The sequence below is a fragment of the Hemitrygon akajei genome, chromosome 14, assembly GCF_048418815.1.
Source record: "Hemitrygon akajei chromosome 14, sHemAka1.3, whole genome shotgun sequence".
Taxonomy (NCBI): Eukaryota; Metazoa; Chordata; class Chondrichthyes; order Myliobatiformes; family Dasyatidae; genus Hemitrygon; species Hemitrygon akajei.
In genome coordinates this window covers 15,799,850-15,821,807 of record NC_133137.1, presented here as the reverse complement: position 1 = coordinate 15,821,807, position 21,958 = coordinate 15,799,850, and the positions used below count along the sequence as shown (strand labels likewise).

General features: G+C 37.9%; 1 protein-coding gene across 8 annotated transcripts in view; it reads right to left on the bottom strand.

Moving 5' to 3' along the window:
• Nucleotides 1-21,958, bottom strand: part of mtmr3 (myotubularin related protein 3) — a 77,956-nt gene that overhangs the window by 38,785 nt on the left and 17,213 nt on the right. For 5 of the 8 annotated variants that reach the window (XM_073065507.1, XM_073065509.1, XM_073065508.1 and 2 more), the window contains exons 2-6: nt 18,965-19,035; nt 13,227-13,311; nt 12,864-12,942; nt 7,402-7,491; nt 6,235-6,351 (exon numbers count right to left, since the gene is read on the bottom strand). The exons of 1 other annotated variant lie outside the window; for it this stretch is intronic. In XM_073065507.1, the coding sequence (XP_072921608.1) occupies nt 6,235-6,351; nt 7,402-7,491; nt 12,864-12,866 (210 nt within the window). In that variant the 5' untranslated portion in view covers nt 12,867-12,942; nt 13,227-13,311; nt 18,965-19,035. The remainder of the gene's footprint in view (nt 1-6,234; nt 6,352-7,401; nt 7,492-12,863; nt 12,943-13,226; nt 13,312-18,964; nt 19,036-21,958) is intronic. 2 more of the 8 variants (XM_073065511.1, XM_073065513.1) reach the window with 2 other exon arrangements.

Genomic DNA, 21,958 nt, shown 5'->3' with positions numbered 1-21,958 from the left:
AAATTTTGAGAATACAAAGCTTATGTGCCTGACAGAACAAAAAGAACAGAAATTTAGGAAACTTTGATTTGAGAGAAATTGAGGCCCTGTTTTTTTTTTTTTTAAAAAAGGGAGGTGCATAGTAGGTATAGGCAGCCAAGAAGAAATGAGGTACTTAAGCAGTAAAAGAAATGCAAGAGAACACTTAAAGAAATCAAGAGGGCTAAAAGTAGTAATGAGGCTGCTCAACCAGACAAGGTGAAGGGGAATCCTAAGGTCTCGTACAAATATTATGAGGAAAAGGGTTGCAAGGGACAAAATTAGTCCTCTGGTAGATCAGAAAGGTAATTTATGTGTGAAGCCAGAAGAGATGGGGAAGACCTTAAATGGATGTTTTTGCACCTGTATTTACTCAGGAGATAAACATGAAGTCTAGAGAAGTGAGGCAAAGCAGCAGCAAGGTCATGGACCCTATACAGATTACAGAGGAGATTTTGCTGTCTTGGAGCAATCATAGAGTAGACAAATCCCTAGGGCCTGAAAAAGGGTGGTTCCCTCAGACCCTGTGAGAGGGAAGTACAGGAACTGCAGGAGCTCTGGCAGAGATATTTAAATCATCCTTAGCAACAGGTGAGGTACAGGAGGATTGGAGGATAGCTAATGTCGTTCTGCTGTTTAAGAAAGGCTAAGAATAAAGTAGGGAATGCTAGGCCAGTGAGCACGACATCAGAAGTGGGGAAGTTATTAGAATTTTAAGGGACAGGATGAATTAGTATTTGGAAAGAAAGGGAGACTTTGTTCCTGGTGTCTTAGAAAGGCAGTGTTCTATATTATTAAGGAACTTCAGCACCCAGAGCATGCTCTTTTCTCACTGTTACCATCAGGTAGGAGGTACAGAAGCCTGAAGGCACACACTCAGCGATTCAGGAAAAGCTTCTTCTCCTCTGTCATCAGATTCCTAAATGGACTTAGAAGCTTTGGACACATCACTTTTTAAAAAAATATACAGTATTTCTGTTTTTGCATTTTTAAAAATCTATTCAATATACATAATTGATTTACTTTGTTTATTATTATTTTTTCTCTGCTAGATTGAGCTGCTGCTAACAAATTTCATGTCACATGCTGGGGATAATAAACCTGATACTGATAGGTTGTGACTAACCAATCTTGTACAGTTTTGAGGAAGTTACCAGGAAAATTGATGAAGGGAAGGCAGTGGATGTTGTCTCCATGGACTTAAGCAAGGCATATGGCAAAGTCCGATGTGGGAGGTTGGTCAAGAAAGTTCAATCACTTGGCATTCAAGGTGAGGGAGCAAATTGGATTAGATATTGGCTATGCAGGAAAAGCCAAAGTGGTAGATGGTTGCGACTCTGACTGGAGGCCTGTGACTAGTGGATTGCTGCAGGGATCAGTGCTGGGTCCATTGTTGTTTGTCATTTATATCAACAATCTGTATGATTATGTGGTTAACTGGATCAGCAAATTTGCTGATGACACCAAGATTGGGGGTGTAGTGGACAGAGACGAAGACCAAAGTTTGCAGTGGGATCTGGACCAGCTTGAAAAATGGCAGATACAATTTATTGCAGACAAGTGTGAGCTGTTGCACTTTGGATCAACCTGGGTATGTCCTACACTGTGAGGGATAGGGCAGTGAGAAGTGCAGTAGGACAAAGGGATCAGGGAATTCAGGTCCCTAATTCCTTGAAAGTAGTGCCACAGGTGCACAGGGTAACAAGAAAGCTTTTGGCACATTGGCTTTCATTGAAGAAAAAAGTACGAGTACAGGAGTTGTGATGTTATGTTGAAATTGTACAAGATGTTGTTGAGGCCTAATTTGGAATATTGTGTGCAGTTTTTGTCACCTACCTGCAGGAAAGTAGTAAATAAGATTGATAGAGTACAGAGAAAATTTACAAGGATGTTGCCAGGACTGGAGGACCCAAGTTAAGAGGAAATATTGAATAGGTTAGAACTTCTTTCCCCCAGAATGTCAAAGATTGAGGGAAGATTTGATTGAGGTTTAAAAAAATTATGACGGGTATCGAGAGGGTAAATGCAAGCAGATTTCTCCCCCCCCCCCCCCCCCAATGAGGTTGGGCAGCACTACACACAGAGGTCATGGGTTAAACATGAAAGGTGAAATGCTTAGGGAAAAAGTAGGGGAAACTTCTTCAAAGGGTCCTGAGAGTGTGGAGCGAGCTGCCAGTGCAAGTGGTGGATGCAATTTCAGTGTTTAAGAGAAGCTTGGATAGATACATAGATGGAGGTTGATGGGACTAGGCAGTTTAAATGGTTCAGCATGAACTAGAAGGGTCAAAGGGCATATTTTAGTGTAGTTTTCTATGACCATGACTGAAAGTTAAAGGCAAAGACAGAATGTGAAAGAAAAAAAGTGAAAGTAAATCTAAATGTTATACAAATGAATTGGGGGGGGGGGAAGAGAGAAAAAAAATGGACCTACAGAAATCAACGATAGTGGGTAAAACACAAGACGTTATAATATTCAAAGAGAAAAAGTATTACGCAGATTAGTATCTTTTAAAATAAAAAAGTTGCTAAGCAAGATAAAAATACATTTCAAATGATGTAGGAGCATCAGTTCAAAATGAAGAAAATCTGGCATCACATTCCAATCATCCTTCGGCTACAGGCTGAATGACTGGAAATGCGAATATGGTGGCATCAATTAAATGTGAGAACTGGGTAAAAAGAGCAATTTGGATCTGGAAAGTTGCTCTGGAAAGTAGAACGGAAAATCAGGGTAGGCATTTTATTAAAAATTATCTGAAGGGCATTATTCAGAAAGGCACAGATTAAACATTGGATTTGCAAAGGGGTAGGGAATCCTGCTTGACATATTTAATATATATGCAGTGGTGGCAGAAAGTCAATGGTGCCGTGTTCAATAAACTACTCCTTTCACTTCTTTCAAATATGATTCTAGAACTAAGCTGCATGCATTTGGAACCTGTGATTTACATTTTGATGGTGTGCTTTTGGGTCGACTGAGCAATCTGACACTTTGTTGTTGCTGAAGGAGTTTGGTGAGGTTTGGAACAGAGTGTGTGGCCTGGAGGAAAAGCCTGGAGTTGGACTCAATTTCTCATCCATCATATCAATGAGAAGTCAATGACGATGAGAGCAGAAGTGAGTGGGTGTTCAGCGCAGACTGGTCTCTCTCGTCACTGCTGCCGGAGTCTTGGGTCTTGGGCAACGTTTCAGCGATTTTGTGGAGTAGACTGCCGTTTATGTTAAGCGTTTCTGGTTATTTCTTTTTTATTTGCTCTTTTGATCAATTTTGATCGGGGTGGATTAACTCTGAGGCTTACAGTTAACGAACAACAGTGCTAAATTAAACTGAACAGAACTAACCTGAATATTCCTAAACTGTTTCAAGGACTCTGGTCTGATGTTTTATATTCTGTGTGTTTTTTGCTCATTTTTGCCTTTTGCGCAATTTGTTCTTCTTTTGCGCATTGGATGTTTGATGTTTTCTTTGAACAGGTTCCATGGTGTTTCTTTGTTTCGTGGCTCCCTGCAGGAAGACGAATCTCCAGGTGTATAGTGCATACATACTTTGATAATAATGTACTCTGAATGTTTTAAGTGGCCCACATACATTTGGTCAAGTGTTGGCATGACATGGATTGGCAGATTAATCAGCAAATTTGAAGCCTAGAGTAGCGAAGGGATTAGGGCATATTAGATAATAGGGCATTTATTTGGAACAGGATTCAGAAGAGCTCTTGCACTGAAATCTCAATTTGAACTTAAATGGAGGAGACATATTTAAGAGGCTTGTAGATGAAATAAAGTGTGCAAAAATTGCCTGTGTGGTCAATCTTAAGGAGAAACCTACAGACCGCAGCAAAATATTAGAGCAGTAAAATAGCAAACATAATTCAGTCTGGAGACTGAAGTAAAGCATTTTACGGAGAACAATGAATACTAAAAACACAGTTGGATACTGAAAAATAAAGAAATATTGGGACTTTCAAATGAATTTCCACAGATCACTGAAAGTGGAAAGGCAGGTAGATTAGTGGTCAAGCATTTAGAATATTTTCTTCATTAGTGACAGTACATAACAAGTCAAATGAAGTCACACTAGAAAATGTATAAAACATTAGCCAGGTATTAGATCAAATTATAGAATATCACAAAGGATGTGCTAAGAGTAGCAAGGCTACTGAAGAAATTAGTGAAGATATAGCAGGGCTGGAATTTAGTTATGGGCAAATATCAACTAGACTCGGGTTTAGTTTAAAACATAGTAGATCAAGCGGAGACTTATTCAAAGCAGCAAGGGGTAAAAGTGGTTAAGCATCTATCACTGATGAAATTGAACAACTTTACACACCTTGTAATACACCAAAGCATGTTTCTAGTCTGATTTATCCTAGAGAACAATGCACCATTACTAAAAGGTCTACTTTGGGCAATGTTTCAGAAAGTTCAAATACTTGTTACCGTATAATGCTAGGGTAAAGCCACACTTAAAAGACAAAAGCATGCAAGAACTACAATGCCACAATGCACTGGCAGCATTCTGTTTCAACATGTCCATCGATGATGCTAAGATAAGAAAAAAGTATCATACTTACTGTCAGTTCACAAAAGGTATTTTGATAAATACTCTGCGCAGGAAACCAAAAAAAAAACAAAACTGTTTTTTCCTCCATAAGCCATAAACAGATTTTTTTGCTTGGAGTAATGGAAACAATTCTTTAATTATGTACATAAACAATAATAAACTTCTGTTTTTCCCGAGATGTCTATGAATTAATGTGCATGCGAAGTTGTCAAACAATATTTTCAGAATTCTATAGAGCACAAACTTCCAAGTCTCTGGAAGTTCTGACATCTTAAATCCAGAGCATGTAATTTTACTCAACTGATCCCCTTCTGTACAAAGGCACCAATAAAAACATACTTGTTAAATAAAAACACACTGGGAAAATTACATGAGTATACTTGTGGGGGGGGGGGTGCAAGCTCAAAATTAATTAACATTAACAGCAGCGTCAGCCTTCTTAATATAATAATCTGGTTATCCTGTCAACCGCTAACTCAGCAATTTCTTGTGTTTCCTAACAGAGTTCAGGAATTCACAATTCTACCTGCTTTGCTACATTGGAATAGGATGGTGCAAATCTGCTTTGGTTTTATAATGAAAACGCAAATATTTATCTTCATACCATCTTGATTCAACTGGAATTAAGTTGTAGAAAAATAGGGATAAAAGATAGAAAACAATGTATACGAAGGAAAGGAACATCAGAAGGCTAGTACACACTAGAAGAGATAAAGGTGGAAGCATTATAGTGAGTAGCTGATTTTTTTTGGAGGGAGAGTTGGGGGAAAGATGAGCACAAAGAGTGCCATTGTGAAATGAGAAAACCAAACAGACAGAGATGACAGGGTGATTACTGAATGCTCAAGGGTAGAGTAAATCCTTGGAAAGAAGGTTGCAGTAAAATGGTTGAATCAAAGATGCATGTGGAGATGGGAGACAGGAATGAAGAGCACAAGTGAGGTAGGTACTATGCTCCAAGATTATAGGAAGTGTAAAATACAATGGAGATTAGGTTACAGCTTTTAATCATGTAAAGCTGATTCTAAAAAGAAATTCAACACATTTATTACACTTCTCATTCTAAAACATTGATCAATTTGATTCAATTCTCCAAGCATTTGTACCTTGATTACTGTAAAAGCAACAAACTGAATAGTAGCAGCAGCAGACTCCTGCACCTTGGAATATATCCATTGGTAGCATTCTCTGGTATCTCCTTACACCTGCTCTATGGCTGCTCACATAGATTGATCACAGAAAGCTCAAGAAATACTGATTTATCTTCCAACTAGACAATTAAATTTTAAGGATGCAACATTTAATTCAATACTTACAAATAGATACCCATTCCCACTTTTTATTACACATTTCTTTTTTAAATTTCAGATTGGCAAGTTCTTTCGCTGATTTCAGATTGCATTTGTTACATCCTATTTATATAATCAGTTACTGTTTCTTTACTAGCCATCCTCATCCTTTTATCATTACCACCATTCATGTCAGTCTCCTTAAGACTCATTATCAAGAACTTCACTTCTGATCACTTATTTCAAACTTTTATTAGTTCGGATGAAACATCAGCTGTTTCTCTCTGTGTGCTATAAAGCCTGAGTATTTCCAAAAGTTAACCTCTTACTTGGTTGATTATTTAAAAGGTTTTCAACACTTACATTCACAAGTGATTCCTTAAATTTGATGTGTAATCTATAATTAGACAAAGCAATAACTGCATCTTCAGCACGTCCTATATATTCTGTACTTTCTCCATGAAGTTCTGGGAATGGAACCTAAAATAATAAGTAATTGGTAATCATTAAGCAGCATAACAACTAAAATTTTGTTGTAATTGCACCTGGTTATATGAAAATTAGCTGTCATAATCTTGATTCAGCCACAAATACATAACTAGCACTTTAGTGCAGGGGTCCATTGGGAAATTTAAAAACAAAAAAATGTACATCTACTCTAAAGCAACAAAACATTATATACATGCATAAAATCTATTTTAACAGTGACTGAACATCTATTAAAGAAAATGGAGGAAAGCATAGGCTACAATCAACAATTGTGGTTGATCATGTCAGGTACAGTACATAAAATGTGAAAGTCAACAAGGCCTCATTATACACAAAATATTTTCATATATGGAGAAATTTTTACCCATAGTTGACAATAGAGAATCACATAATAAAAGCCATGATAACCATGAGGAAAAGAAAGCAAGTCATTAATGGAATAATTCAAATTGTGAAACTGCCAATTGTTTCAGTCGCATTTGTACGGCAATACTTTCACTTTAACGAGAGAGACTTTGAAATTTAAATGTTGCTTTAGAGAAGTGAACAAAACAGTTTGGTTAACACTCAGTCATTGCAAGAACGTTCACCCAAGGATGTTTTCTTTCAAAGTTAATTGACGACCCCATCTCCCTGCCCAGGTGGATCCAAGGGATCCTAAAGGAAACACTTTAAAGGAGGCAAATTCACAATGGAGTCTTCTGTAATATGAAGACAGATCAGCTAAAACAACCTACCTGGTTATTATCATAAGGCTGTACATGGTATACAGCACAGAACAAATTAAGTGCTGTTTCACAGCAGTGACTAAAACTTTGAAAGTACTTTGAAATGGTTTGGGGTGAGAAAGTTAACTGCACGTCTCTCAGTTTAAAAACTAATACAGCTATCCAAAGAACCAACAGGAGATGAGACATTTAGATGAACCTGGGATCTATCCCAGTACTACATTGGAATACTTGATGGAATTAAAGCTAGCCAAGCAGATCAACAAATATGAACATTTAATTTATAAACAGTCTACAATTTTTCCATTTGTACCTGGAGGTTTTCTTCTTCTCTAATTAGTTTTTTTCTAGGAAAGATTTGATTGGCTTGGATACATTCCAAACTATGTTGTCCGTCTTCATCCTAAAAAGGAGGGTTGGTTTCCTTTTTAGTCAAAGGGCACATTTAATTTCCATCAAATTAAAATAATTTCTCTTGTAAGATTTTATCTTCAACTGTATACATATATCCTTATAACATCAGGTGATTTCTTAGAAAACAAAATATTTAGAATGGATTAATTCTGGTACAGATTGTGGTAATTTCAGATAAACAACAGCATCAGGTTATTTTACCAGGACAATCTACTTTAAATTATGTGCAATATCCTTTGAAACCAGCCACCTCTGATGGGTGCATCTGCTCCAAGCTTTGCTAAGTTTGATGATAAGTAACACTAGTTCTTATAAATGAACTGAGAATCTATTCAACTGGACAAAATAATCTCTTGAACGTGGCTTGAATTAGTCATCTAGCTAAACTTGGATTCAAACAGATGCAATTAAATGGAAGCTAGAAAACTGAATTGGTACTTTATTAAAACATTTGTGCTAATTTGAAGCCACATGTAATGGTACATGCTCCACAATATCAGATTTTAATTATATTGTTCCGTTGAATGTAATAAAGTAGGGCATGCTACAGTTGATAGCTCATATTGTTAATTTACTCGCTAATTATCAGCAGCATTAGACTTTTTCCTTATAAAAGTTATTTCATCTATCTTCAATGCAAACCTTTTCATCATATTCGACTGTAAAACAGTTATTTGGAGAAACTGCCTCCAAATGAACTCAAATTACCATTCATTAGCAGGAAAGGCTTATGAAGATGCAGGAATGGGTTATCAAGGGGATGAGCAGGTTGGACTTTATTCATTGAAGCAAGGGAGAATAAGGGGATGATCTCAAAGAGATGCACAAAATCTTGAGTGGCAAATACATCATGGTTGGGGAAAGTCACGAACTAGGAAGGCATAGATTTAAGGTGAGAGGAAAGATTTAAAAAGGGAAAGAGAAGGGCAACTTTTTCTCCCAGAGGTTGGTCGATATAATAGAATGAGCTGCCAGAAGTGGCTGAAGCAGGTACAGATATGAAAAATGTAACATTGAAGGGAATGTCAAGATCTTACATCACAGAAACAGGCTCTTTGGCCAGCATGGACTGGTTGATCTTGTTTCTGTACTGTATGATCCTAACATGTGATCCATATTTTATGATAGTGCAACAAAAGGTACTTGGTGCCAAATTGAAAGAAAACTCCCCACAATGATCATTTTGGCAAAGCCACCTCAATTTCACTGCAGATTGCTGCCAATCAGGTCAACTGCTTTGCAGCCAAATACAATCAAGAAAATTGGACAGGCTGCCTACCAAAAAGGAAAAAGCACAATTTTTGGCTATGTTACAGAGCACTACAGCTGGAATGAACACAAATAAATCACGAACTCAAATATCCAAAATTTTTCCAAAAACAATTCAAAATCTTTGAATTTGAAATGTGAAGTTACAGATGTATTAAAAGTCTCAGATAGATTTTTCTCAGGCTCAGTTTGCCAAACAGTAATTGTGTCTTAGTTAGCCTATAAAACCTCACTTCGATTTCCTGCAGTTAATCATACAATTTTCAGGGTATTTTACAGCAGTAGTTTGAATTCATTATGATGAAAATGTCTTAAATAACATCCTCGGGAGCAATATTGTAACATTAATAACAGCTTTGGGACTTGCACATGAAATTGAACAATAGAATTCCAAAGTTGCCATCTTTTTGAGACTAATAGCTGAAAACACCAATAATTCTAACACTACTTGTGTAAAATCCAAACTAATGTGTTTTGATAGAAAACAGCAAGTTTTCCTATACTTGCTACACAAGAAAATTGCAAAAGCATCCTGAAGTATGTAAACTATCAAGTGCATTTCCCCATCTCAAACTTGGCTGCATTTGGCAATCAGTGGAGATAGTAAGAGAGAACATTTCAGAGACCTTACTTTCTTTTTGCTTTACACTTCTGAAACAAAACTGAGGCTTCTTGCAGGGTCAGAGTAATTATAGAACAGAAACAGGCCCTTCAGCTCAACTCGTCCATGCTGATCAAGTTGTCTACTTGAAATGGTCCCACTTGCCTGTGTTTGGCCCATATACCTCTAAAGCTTTTCCATCCATGAACCTGCCCAAAGTCTTTTTACATGTTGCAATTCTCTCTAGCTCTACCAATTCCCGGTGGCAGTTTGTTCCACATACCATGATCCTATGTGAAATCACCTTTCACCCTTAACCCATGACCTTTAGTCTCACCCAACCTCAGTGGAAAAAGCCTGCTTACATTTACCCATCAATACCCTTCAATTTTGTTCACTATCAAATCTCCCTTTATTTTCCTATACTCCAGGGAAAAAAAGTCCTAATCTATTCAAACTTTCTCCAGAACTCAGCGTCTCAAGCCGTGACAATATTCTTATAAATTTTCTCTGCACTCTTAATCTTATTTACATCTTTTCTGTAGGTAGGTGTCCAGAACTGCACACAATCGACCAAACTAGGCCATACTAACATCCTATACAACTTCAACATCAAATCTCCTGAATTCAATAGTTTGACAAGGCCAAAGCACCAAAAGCTCTCTTTAAAACTATCTACATGGGACATCACTTTCAAGGAATTATGGATCTGTATTCCCAGATCCCTTTTGTTCTACTGTTCACCATGCAAGTTCTACCCTGGTTTGTTCTCCCAAAGTACATTTTTCCAGGTGGTCCAGATTCCACTGCAAGCTTTGGTAGCTGTAGAATAAACCGATCTTAAATTAAACTGAAACGCTTCTGCTCAGAAGTGATTGGGAGTGGAATCAGCCTAGCAACAGGCAACAATCGTGGTTACCTTTAACCATAGCCCATGCAATTACTGATGGACAGCAACAGCATGTATTCACCTCAAGTTCACCCATTCTCTTGATCGAAAATCCAAAGTCACAGAGCACATCATGGACCTTTACAAAGGTATTTGAATGAGGGACTCTACACTGCTGAGACACAAATAAGCCTACAGAATGTAAAGACTACTTAAATGGAAAGTTGACACCTACTGGGTCTAATTTAACACATTTTTTGTTAGATATTAAATTGGATATCCATTTTAAAAGTTTAATAAATCTGCACCTATTGTTCAATTTATCAAATGGCAGCCACAGTATTTACCTCCACATGAACAAATTCCCTCATTTTGCAAAGTGCTTCTTGCATAACAATCAAGGAAGTTGTTCCTGTTGTTCCATGTCAAACTGATGCACTTCAATATATTAGGAGGAATTATACAAAAGATGATAACTAAAGATATTAATTGTAAATGATCAAGAGACTGTTGTTTAATGATCAGGCAAGGTTAACTGAACTGTTCAAGTTGCATTTTTATGCACTACACTTGAAGAAAAAATTCCCAGGAGTTACAATGATGAGTGGTAGATGGATTATTTTACAATTTTACTAACTTTGCAGTGAGTATTCATCTGTAACCAAGTATTCTTGCAATAGCGGAAAGGAGAACTTGATAGTAATCGTGTGTGCATCAAGTCTATTTTTTTGGTATTCTAAACCTGCCATCACAGCATTCCATCTGAGTTTGCAACCTGTACAAATTTTGTCTCTTTATTACATCATCTACTGAATTATATATAAGAGAGCCACTGTACAGTAGTGGTTAGTGCAACTGTATTACAGCTCGGTAAATTGGAGTTCAGAGTTCAATTCCAATGTCATCTGAAAGGAATCTGTACACCCTTCCAGTGGAATGTGTGGGTTTTCTTTTTTGGTGCACCCATTTCCTTCCACACTCCACAGACATACTGGCTGGCAAGTTAATTGGTCACTACAAGTTGTCCCATGATTAAGCTAGGGTTAAATCAGGAATTGCTGGGGCAGTGCAGTTCTCAGGGCCAGAAGAGCCTACTCTATGCTGTATCTGTAAATAAATAAACGGTGTGCCCGAAGACACGAGATCTTTGTGATCCTCAGGCACAGAGCTCGCAAAAAAAGCGACATAATGGACTTTTAACATCGTAAACCAGCCAGTTGTTTGTTATCTCTCTGCTTGCTGGGACAATGATAACATCTCTCTCTCCCTTATTAGGGAGAGAGAGAGAGAACCTGTGGCATTTTGAATGTCGTTGTGAAATGCCAAGTCTTTGGGGTAACTGCAAGACTGTCTTTGCTATTGCTTTGCTCATGCTTGAGTGCAATGCTTGCTTTTTTTTGCTGGTGGGGGAGGGGGATTGTTGTTCACTGCGGCTTATGCGTGGGAGGGGGAGATGGGGGGGGACTTTGGGGTCTCACACTTAACTGTCGTTCATTCTTTGGGGCACTTCTATTTTCGTGGATGTTGGTGAAGAAAAATGATATTGTATACATTTCTCTGACATTAAATTGGACCTTTGAACAAGAGAAATCATAGGGGACAAAAGTAAAAACTGAAAAATAAGATCTGATCCATTCTTTCAGCCTTTGATTCACCATATTCAAAATATACTTTATTTTATGTTCTTCACTAAGATTCTCTAACAATCTTCTCCTGCTAGGTTAGAGATAGGGTCATATAGAAAATTAAATACTCAAAACCTTTAACTGTTAGAATAAATCAATTGGATACACCTTTGACTTATGACCATGTCATAATATTGCAAGCAATTTTCAACAAATACTCGAAGTGGCCACACATTAATACACTTGAGCTCAATTCCAGCACTTACCTATTTCAAATGTTTCATTACGACAATTTAGCTGACTTAAATGCAATGCAGAAGCATTTGCAGAAAAGATACATGTCCAATTTCAATAGTTTTTAAATGAATTAAATGTATTGTTAAGTAGATTTTAAACATCAATAGCCGGTTTCATCACGTCTTTCTAGGGTACACTGAACATTCTGGTATTCTTTATTCACAGACAGGTATTTTTAATCAAGTATTTTTCCAACTCAAATTTGATCAATGGCATCCTCTGCTGAGGGAAACCACCTTTATTCCTCCAGTGATACACCACTGATGGCAATCAGACCGGAGCATACTGAAGGATATGGAAGAGGATGGGGAAAGAGAGCACAGCCACATCCAAGAAAAGGGGAGTGAGGTGAGGAAGGGAAGTTGTATTTGGTAGTAATAATTGAGTATGTAGAAAATACATGGAGTTATAGAGGTAGCTAAAATGCTTTTGAAAAAAAACTGTCATGTCTAAAAATACTTTAATTTTTACCTCATGAATAAAAGAGATGCAAAAGAAATGCTAAACCTGTGTATTAGGACAATTAGGAGCAATAGGACAAGCAATACAAGTCTCAACAAGATGACTATCCTCAGAACACTGAGGAACTTCTCATGGAATTGAAAACAAGGACAAGAAATTCAAGGTGAATGCAATGGCCATTACAGAATGTAATATAAATAAAAAGCTGGTAAGCTCACCATGGTAAGCTCCACTATTACAGTTTATGTACAATTCTTTGGTATCACTGCTGTTCTTGTAATCCACTCGAGATCAAATCTGAAAATTCATGTTAATACAAGATTAATTATGCAACTTCCCTGTGAGACAGCACATGGATAAACACAAAAGCACATTGTAATTTACAAATTAAAAATTTTACAACTACTTTACTGCAATCATAGGCAAGAGCCAAAATTAAAAATTAAGCAAAGATTTAAATAAACATTTTATGTAATTACACTTTTATTACTGGGCACATCTTTGCTAGATTTCCAGATACCACTAATACCAGTGCATGCAATAACCACCATTTCTGAAGTACATTTTATCTAAGAACTTACCTTAGTTTATTATTTCTACCATCATCTGATCAAGGGCGAGCAACTTGGACCCACAAAACTATGCCAGGCTCCTATTAAGCCATCCCTAAATCAGTATTACACAGAATACAATTAGTATATGCCAGCTTTATAGAAGATTTTAATTTTACAAATCAAATTAATACAACCTGATCACAAAACACATCAATTATTCAATATAGTGCCTTGTAAACGTATTCAGCCCCAACCCCTTGTTTACATACATGTGTTACAACCAGGGATTTTGATCAATTTAACTGAATTTTTAATTGTGGACCACATGCTTCCCCTCCCCCACCCCACAGAAGAGCCCAAAAAGAGGGAAAATTGTAAGGTATGAAAAACAAAAAATTCAAAAACTGAAATGCCAGTAGTTCAGAAGTCTTCATCCCCCTTTGCTCAGTACTTAGTTGAATCACCTCTTGCAGCTATTACATCTGGTAGTCTTTTTGGATAAGTCTCTCTTAGCTGTGCACAGTAATAGAGCAATATTTGCCCAGTCCTCGTAAAATAGCTCAAGCTGTGCCAAGTTGAGTTGGGGAGCAGTGGCGGACAGCAATTTTGGAGGTCTTGCCAGAGATGTTCAAATGGGTTAAGGTCAGGACTCTGACTGGGCCACTCTGGGGCATCAATTTTCTTCATTTGAAGCCACTCCATGGTTGCTCTGGCAATGTGCTTCTGGTCTTTGCCCTGCTGAAATGCCGACTTCCTCCCTAGCTTAAGCTTTCTGGCAGAGACTAGCAGGTTTTTAATCCAAGATCTCTTTATTTAGTAGTAGTCATCTTTCCATTAATCCTGACCAGATTTCCAGTCCCTGCTGCTGGAAAGCATGCCCATACCTCCACCATACTTTTACAGTAGGAATCCTGTTTCCTGCTGATATGCAGTATTAGATTTATGCCACACGTAGTTTAGCGTTGAGGCCAAAAAGTTCCACTTCAGTTTCATTCGACCACAAGATCTTCTTCCACATCTTTAGAGTGTCTGTTAAGTGACGCTTTGCAAAGTCTTTATGGGCAAGGATATTTTTTAAGCCAGGTCACCTTCCTTGCCACTCTTCCATAAATATGCTGTTTGTGCAAGGCCTTAGAGATCTGAGCTATGAACTTCATCTCCAGTTGCAGCCAGCGACTTCTGCAGCTCATTCAGAGTGACTGCTCGTGTCACAGTAGCCTTTCTCACAAGTATCATTCTTCTCTGACAACTAAATTTAGAGGGAAGACTGACCTAGGCAGTGTGGCCATGGTTTCATATTTTTCTACCTTTTCATGATGGACTGCACTGAGCTCTGAAATATGTTCAGTGCCTTTGAAATGGTCTTATACCCTTCTCCAGATTTGTGCTCTATTATTTCCCTGATTTGCTTGAATGCTCTTTTGTCTTCATTTTGGTTTGGTCTGTTGAAAATCTACTATACTGTTGGACCGGTCAGAGAGAGGAGGATTCTTTATTCAGATGATCAACCAATTTTCTGCATCAACAAATTGGGGGAGTTGGCAAGGTAATAAACAGTACAGCACCAGAGGAAAGTTAGCTTAGTAACTACAAGGGGGATGAATACTTCAGCCTCAATTTTGGTTAGTAATTATTTCATAGAAACATGGAAAACCTACAGCACAATACAGGCCCTTCAGCCCATAAAGTTGTGCCGAACATGTCCCTACCTCAGAAATTACAAGGCTTACCTACAGCCCTCTATTTTACTAAGCTCCATGTACCCACCTAAAAGCCTCTTAAAAGACCCTATCGTATCCACCTCTACAACTGTTGCTGGCAGCCCATTCCACACACTCACCACTCTGAGTAAAAAAAAACACACAAAAACCCCTGACATCTCCTCTGTAGCTACTCCCCAGCACCTTAAACCTGTGTTCTCTTGGGGGGTAACCATTTCAGCCCTGGGAAAAAGCTTCTGACTATCCACATGATCAATGCCTCTCATCATCTTGTACACCTCTATCAGGTCACCTCTCATCCTCCTTCACTCCAAGGAGAAAAAGCAGAGTTCATTCAACCTATTCTCATAAGACATACTCCCCAATCCAGGCAACATTCTTGTAAATCTCCTCTGCACCCTTTCTATGGCTTCCACATCCTTCCTGTAGTGAGGCGACCAGAACTGAGCACAGTACTTCAAGTGGGGTCTGACCAGGGTCCTATACAGCTGAACATTACCTCTAGGCTCCTAATTACAATTCCATGATTGATGAAGGCCAATACAGCATACGCCTTCTTAACCACAGAGTTAACCTGCGCAGCTGCTTTGAGTGTCCAATGGCCTCGGATCCCAAGATCCCTCTGATCCTCCACATTGCCAAGAGTCTTACCATTAGTACTATATTCTGCCATCATATTTGACCTACCAAAATGAGCCACTTCACACATATCTGGGTTGAACTCCATCTGCCACTTCAGTCCAGTTTTGCATCCTACCAATATCCCACTGTAACCTCTGACAGCCCTCCACACTACCTCGAACCTTTGTGTCATCAGCACATTTACTAACCTATCCCTCCACTTCCTCATCCAGGTCATTTATATATTTAAAAAAAATCACGAAGAGCAAGGGTCCCAGAACAGATCCCTGAGGCACTCCAATGGTAACCGAGCAGAATATGACCCGTCTACAACCACTCTTTTTAGTAAATTGTTGGCAGTTTTGGGGATTTTTCTTCTGATATAATGCACAGTGCTTTAGCTCAAAATCCTACTTCAATATATTTTAATTCAGAAAATGTGACAGTAAAATGTGAAAATAGTTGCGGGGGTGAATACTTTTTCAAGGCACTGCAGATGGGATATCTCCATGGAAATGAAAAAAAAACACAATTCTTCAGTAATTGATAACATACACAGAATGTATGTATCATATGCAGAGAAGCAAAACATGCAGAACACAAATAGCAAACCTGTTGCATTCCAGATGCAATGCATGAGAAAATATAAAACGTCACTATTACTGTACCTTTTCCTTATCTTGCTCTGGTCAATTTAGTTATCTTTTATTGTCCTTTCTCACCTCCCCAAATTTTAAATTGCTTCTTTCATTTCCCTTTCTCTATGAACTTGATGCCTGTCTGTGAATTGTACATCTTTTTAAACAGAATTTGTATCTTTACATTATTAGTGTTTAGATTTGCTAGTTAGTGCCAAGGTAGTAAAAGTAAAGAATGAGGCTTAAAGCTTCAATTTGCATGACAAACTTTTTTTGAGCCTGGGCTGAGAGGCTGATAGTATGGAAGACAAAATATTTGAGAAATACCTAACTCAATCACGTCCATTTAGTGTGCTCTCCCATAACACGAAGTCTTCAACAGTCCCATGAGGGAACACTTTTTTTTTCTTTTTTTTTTAAAAGTAATAACCTACTCAAAGTGAGTTTAACATCATTGGAAAGGACCACTTAGCTACAGACCCCTTAATAGCCTTGATCTTGTCTAAAAAATATCCACAAAAAATTAAATGTCATGAGGGACCAAGATTTGTTGTACCCAACACTAATATAGTATTTAACTAAACATGGCATGAAACAACACAAAAGCACTTATTATAGCCTAAAAACATCATGGAAGGACGCTGTCATTCAGCCCATTACTACCTAGCTGACTTTAACATTATTAATGAACTATCTTCTATCACAAAGGTAGCAGTGAATCCACCATATCCATTTCTGTATTTAAAGCAGTCCATGCAGCAAAACATGGATAACATTCAACCACATTCTGATGTGAAGATAACTATGTTTCAGATGATTAACTTGAACAAATTCTGTGATTCCACAATACATCGATAGGATTTCTGTCATTATCGACTAAAGCAATAATTTTTATTGCTACCAGAAACAAGGTAGATACCAACTTTTCTAAAGCTTGAAACCCACTTCAATTGTCAAGACATCTTCATCTATTAAAAGACCCAGGCAGGATGTGATGAAATAATTACAACTCACCTGGATGAGTGCAGTTTACAATTACTTAAAGTGTGATAAAACATGTAGGACAGACAGTTGGATCAATACTTTCACCAACTGACCATCTTTATGACAGGAACATTACGATTACAGTATGAACTACAGGACACACACTGCAGAAAGTTGCACATTCAAATCTCAAATTAAAGCAGTGACCCAAGGTGCTACATGACAATTAAGATCTTGATTTACCCTGTTTTGATTGCTGGCACACTCGTCCCAGCATCACCTACCTCTGCAATTCCTCGTGGTAAACACAAGACTTAATCTTACAAGATATAGTTCTCTTGAATATCAGCCTATTAATATCCACTGTAAAACTCATACACAATCTAACCATCACAATGTTTTCATATCTTTCAGTATACAGTATTTCCAGACTCAAAACCTACATTATAACTTATCTGTGCCTGTAAGTGTATCAATACTTATTCTTCTGTTGTGGAATGGAACAGCATTTCTCACTCCAGCAACATACAAAATAGACTAATAACTGAAATAAATGGTTCACCTTACAAGAAGCCAAACAGACAGGTCTTGTATCCTGTAGAATTTAGAGTAAGAGGAGGAAATATACATGATCCCCAAGAGTCTTGACAAGGCAGATATGGCTAGGATGTTTCATCCTTAGGGGTAATCTGCAACAGGGATCAGTGATTAATTATAAAGGGTCACCAATTTAACAAGGCAATTTTTGTTTTCACAAGAGCCTCTGGAATGTTTTTCCCCCTCAACTGTGAAAACAAACTTTGAATATTTTCAGCACAGACTTTGATTCCTGTTAAAGCAAAGGAGTGAAAGGTCAAAGTAGTAAGGAACGTGAAGTTGAGATTAAAATCTGAGCAACTGTGATCTTATTAAAATAACTGAGCAGGCTTGAGGAATGAAATGCTCACCTGCTCCTAATAAATCTGTGGAGTCATAGCAGAGAAAAAGGTCTTTTAGCTGATCATCTGGTGCATATCTATCCCCAATCCATTTTTCAATACTTGCCATTTCATGTGATCTACAAAACTTAAATGTTAGCAGAGTATTGCCTCCAATGTACCCTCAGGCAGAATATTCTGGATTTCAGCTCGCCTCATTGGTGATTAAGTTCTTCGCCAGATCCCTTCTATACCACTTAAAAAATGTGATCAAGTTTAGGTACTTCACTACAGGGAAAAGTTATTTATTACCCATCCCCTCAGTTTTGTAGGCATCAAATCGGCTTCCCTTTTGCACCAAGTAAAGCCAATCCAGTTCTAATATCATAACTGAACTGCTCTACTGCAGGCAACAAGCTGCAAATCTTTTACACATCTAGTTTTGTTTTATTATGCCATGGTGGACATGGAAGCAACTTTTAAAGTTAATTTATCTTAAAAATTGATACAATTATAATAGTCCTATAAAAGTGTCAATCAGTACCTCTGACATAACCAACTCAGATGGGAGAAGTAATTTTGATGCTTAAGCAAAAAGTTAATGGCTATTAACCATTCAGTTTTTCTGATCAACTTTAGCAAATATCATTTGAAGTGTGAAAATGTTTAAGTAACAGACAATTTTGAAGCTTGAATTAATTGAAATACAGATGAAGAAATAAATAAAAAGTTTGCTGCAATCAGCTGCACTGCATGCCTTACAGTTCAGTAGAACCCCATTGTCATTGAAATGCTGCAAAAAATAAATTTGTGAAACTCTGCAGTTAGAGAATCAGATTCTAAGTTCTTTACTTAAACCAAAATGAAATTTAAAATGCACTTACCAAAATTAGTCAATGTCTAATCAACTTTTCCCAAAATAAACCTTGTGTCCTGGAGTAGATCACATCAAAAACTGCAAAACAAGTTTTCAATCTTTAGTAGTTTAAAAAGCTACAAGAGTTTTCTGGCAGTTTATTTTTCAATAATATACTCAAAATGACAAACACAAAAACTCAAAGCTGTAAACATGCTTTATATTGCTCCCTCAGTTCAAAAACATTTTGAACACAAACTATGGAAAGTAAAACATTGTCATCATTGAGGAACTACACTGCACCCTTTGCTTGCTCAATTGTTTTGTTTACATGCATACATGCTTGTTTTTTCAAGATTTGTATCTTTTTACTAAAGGTATAATATCAACCAAATGGTGGGATTATTCAGGGACATTTTCAACCCCTCACTGCTATGTCAAGTCACTTTTTATTGTCATTTCAACCAAAACTGCTGGTAGAGTACACACTAAAAACTAGACAACATTTTTCAGGACCATGGTGCTACATGAACAATACAAAAACTACACTAAACTATAGTTGGAAGTCCCCACCTGCTTCAAAAAGGCAACAATTATACCAGTGCCTAAGAATAGCATGAGCAGTTCTATAGTACTATTGTCCAGTAGCACTCACATCTACAGTGATAAAATGCTTTGAAGGTTCGTCATGGCTAGAATCAACTCCTGCCCTAGCAAGGACGTGGAGCCACTGCAATTTGCCTATCACAATAGGTCTACAGCAGACAATCTCAATGGCTCTTCACATGGCCTTTGATCACCAGGACAGGATAATCACCCATGTCAGGATGCCATTCATTGCTATAGCTCATCGTTTAATACCATCATTCCCAAAGTCCTGATCAATAAGCTACAGAACCTGAGCCTCCCTCTGCAACTGGATCCTCACCTTCCTAACTGTGCAGATTGGTGACAAAATCCCCTCCTCACTGTTGATCAACACTGGCACATTTTGGGTGTGCGCTTACCCTACTGCTTTACTCCCTCTATACCCATGACTGTTCAGCTAGGTATAGCTCAAATACCATCCATAAATTTGATGATGATACAACCACTGATTGTCAAGTCTCAGATGGAGATGAGCGGGTGTACAGGAGCGAGATATACCAGCTACTTGAGTGGTGTCAAAGCAACATCCTTGCATTCAACGTCAGTAAGATGGAAGAGCCGATTGTGGACTTCAGGAAGGGTAAGACTAGGTAATACAAACCAATCCTCAGAGGGATCAGAAGTGGAGTGAGCAATTTCAAATTCCTGGGTGTCAAGATCTGAGGATCTAACCTTGTCTCAGCATATTGATACACCAATAAAGAAGGCAAGACAACAGTTATATTTCATTTGGAATTTGAAGAGATTTGGTATGTTATCTAAAACACTCAAACTTCTATAGATGTACCATGGAGAACAGTCTGCATCACTGTCTGGTTTGGGGGGGCTATTGCAAAGGACCGAAAGCTACAGAAAGTTGTAAAATTAGTCCGCTCCATCTTGGGTACTAGCCTCTGTAGTATCCAAGACATCTGTAAATGCAGTGCCTTAGAAAGGTGACATCCATTATTAAGGACCCCATTACATTGGGCATGCCCTCTTCTCACTGTTACTATCAGGAAAGAGGTACAGAAGCTGAAGGTACACTCAGCGATTCAGGAACAGCTTCTGCTCCTCTGCCATCCAGTTTCTAAATGGACATTGAACCCATGAAACCTTATTTTTAAAAAATTATTTCTGTTGTTGCACTATTTTAATTTAATATACACTTACTGTAATTCATTTATATTTTCTTTCTATATCATATATTGCATTGTACTGCTAAGTTACCAAATTTTATGACACATGCCGGTGGTGATAAACCCGATTCTCAAATACTTTTGCAGATCAACATAAAAATCAAATCCAATGCATTTTTAAGTTCACTAATTTCTTCAGTTTTCTATGAAATTGGGAAGCCCTTGCTTCATTTGGTTTATATGTTAAAGGGAAAGTATATGGATACTGTTCATTCTACTCATTTTCTTGGATCTGAAAGAACTGCTCTTAAAAATATGTCCACTTTTCAATTCAATCTTTTATTTAAAGATGAAATTACATACTTCAGACTGTGTTTTGTGGGAACGTGTAAGGTGATAGAATTTGTTGGCATTAAGAATTTAAAGTTGCCCAATACAAACTGGAGGCAAACGCTCTCAGTTGGGGTCTATAATCATATAATGGGTTGCAGTTTAAACTCCTTCACTTAGGTTGCAGGTGTATTGCAGCCATTTCTGCATCAGAGTTACAGTGGGAACAGCAGGGGGGGGGGGGGGGGGGAAGTCTCTTCAACCCAGAGTCTGTGGTGACCATCAGCCACCTACTCAACGAATATGGTCTTACCCTCCCCACATTCTCATCAACTCCTCCCACAATTCTATTACTCACCTACAACTCAGGGCAATATACAGTGGCTAATTAAGCTACCAACCTGCGTGCCTTTTGGATTGGAGGGGAAACTGGAGTACCAGGAGGAAACCAGCACCAAACTCCACGCAAACAGCACCCAAGGTCAGGAATGAACCCAGTCTCTGATGCTGTGATTCAGCAGCTCTACTAATTGCACCACTGTGCTGAAATATTGCACATGGTCAAATGCTTCACTAGTTCAGAAAAAAAAGTGAAGTAACTTAACTTCATTTTTCACTTTGACACATAACTGTTACTGGCAAAGTACTAGACCAGTACCAAACAAAAGGGCTAAGTAGATGTCTCCTCAAAATATGAGTTTTATTAAAATTTAATATGCAGTTTGAAAATATCAATTCCTTTGATTAGTACCAGCTGTTAGGTCAAGTAACATTTGGATGTCTTACACTATTCCCTCTTCAATATTGTAAAATTGCACATAATTGAGTGCCAAGTATGGGTGGGTGTTTTGGGGGGGGGGGGGGGGAGAAGAGAATGGGTAGGAAACAGCCTTTAGTTACATTCTTCATGCCTAGAAAAGACCCCT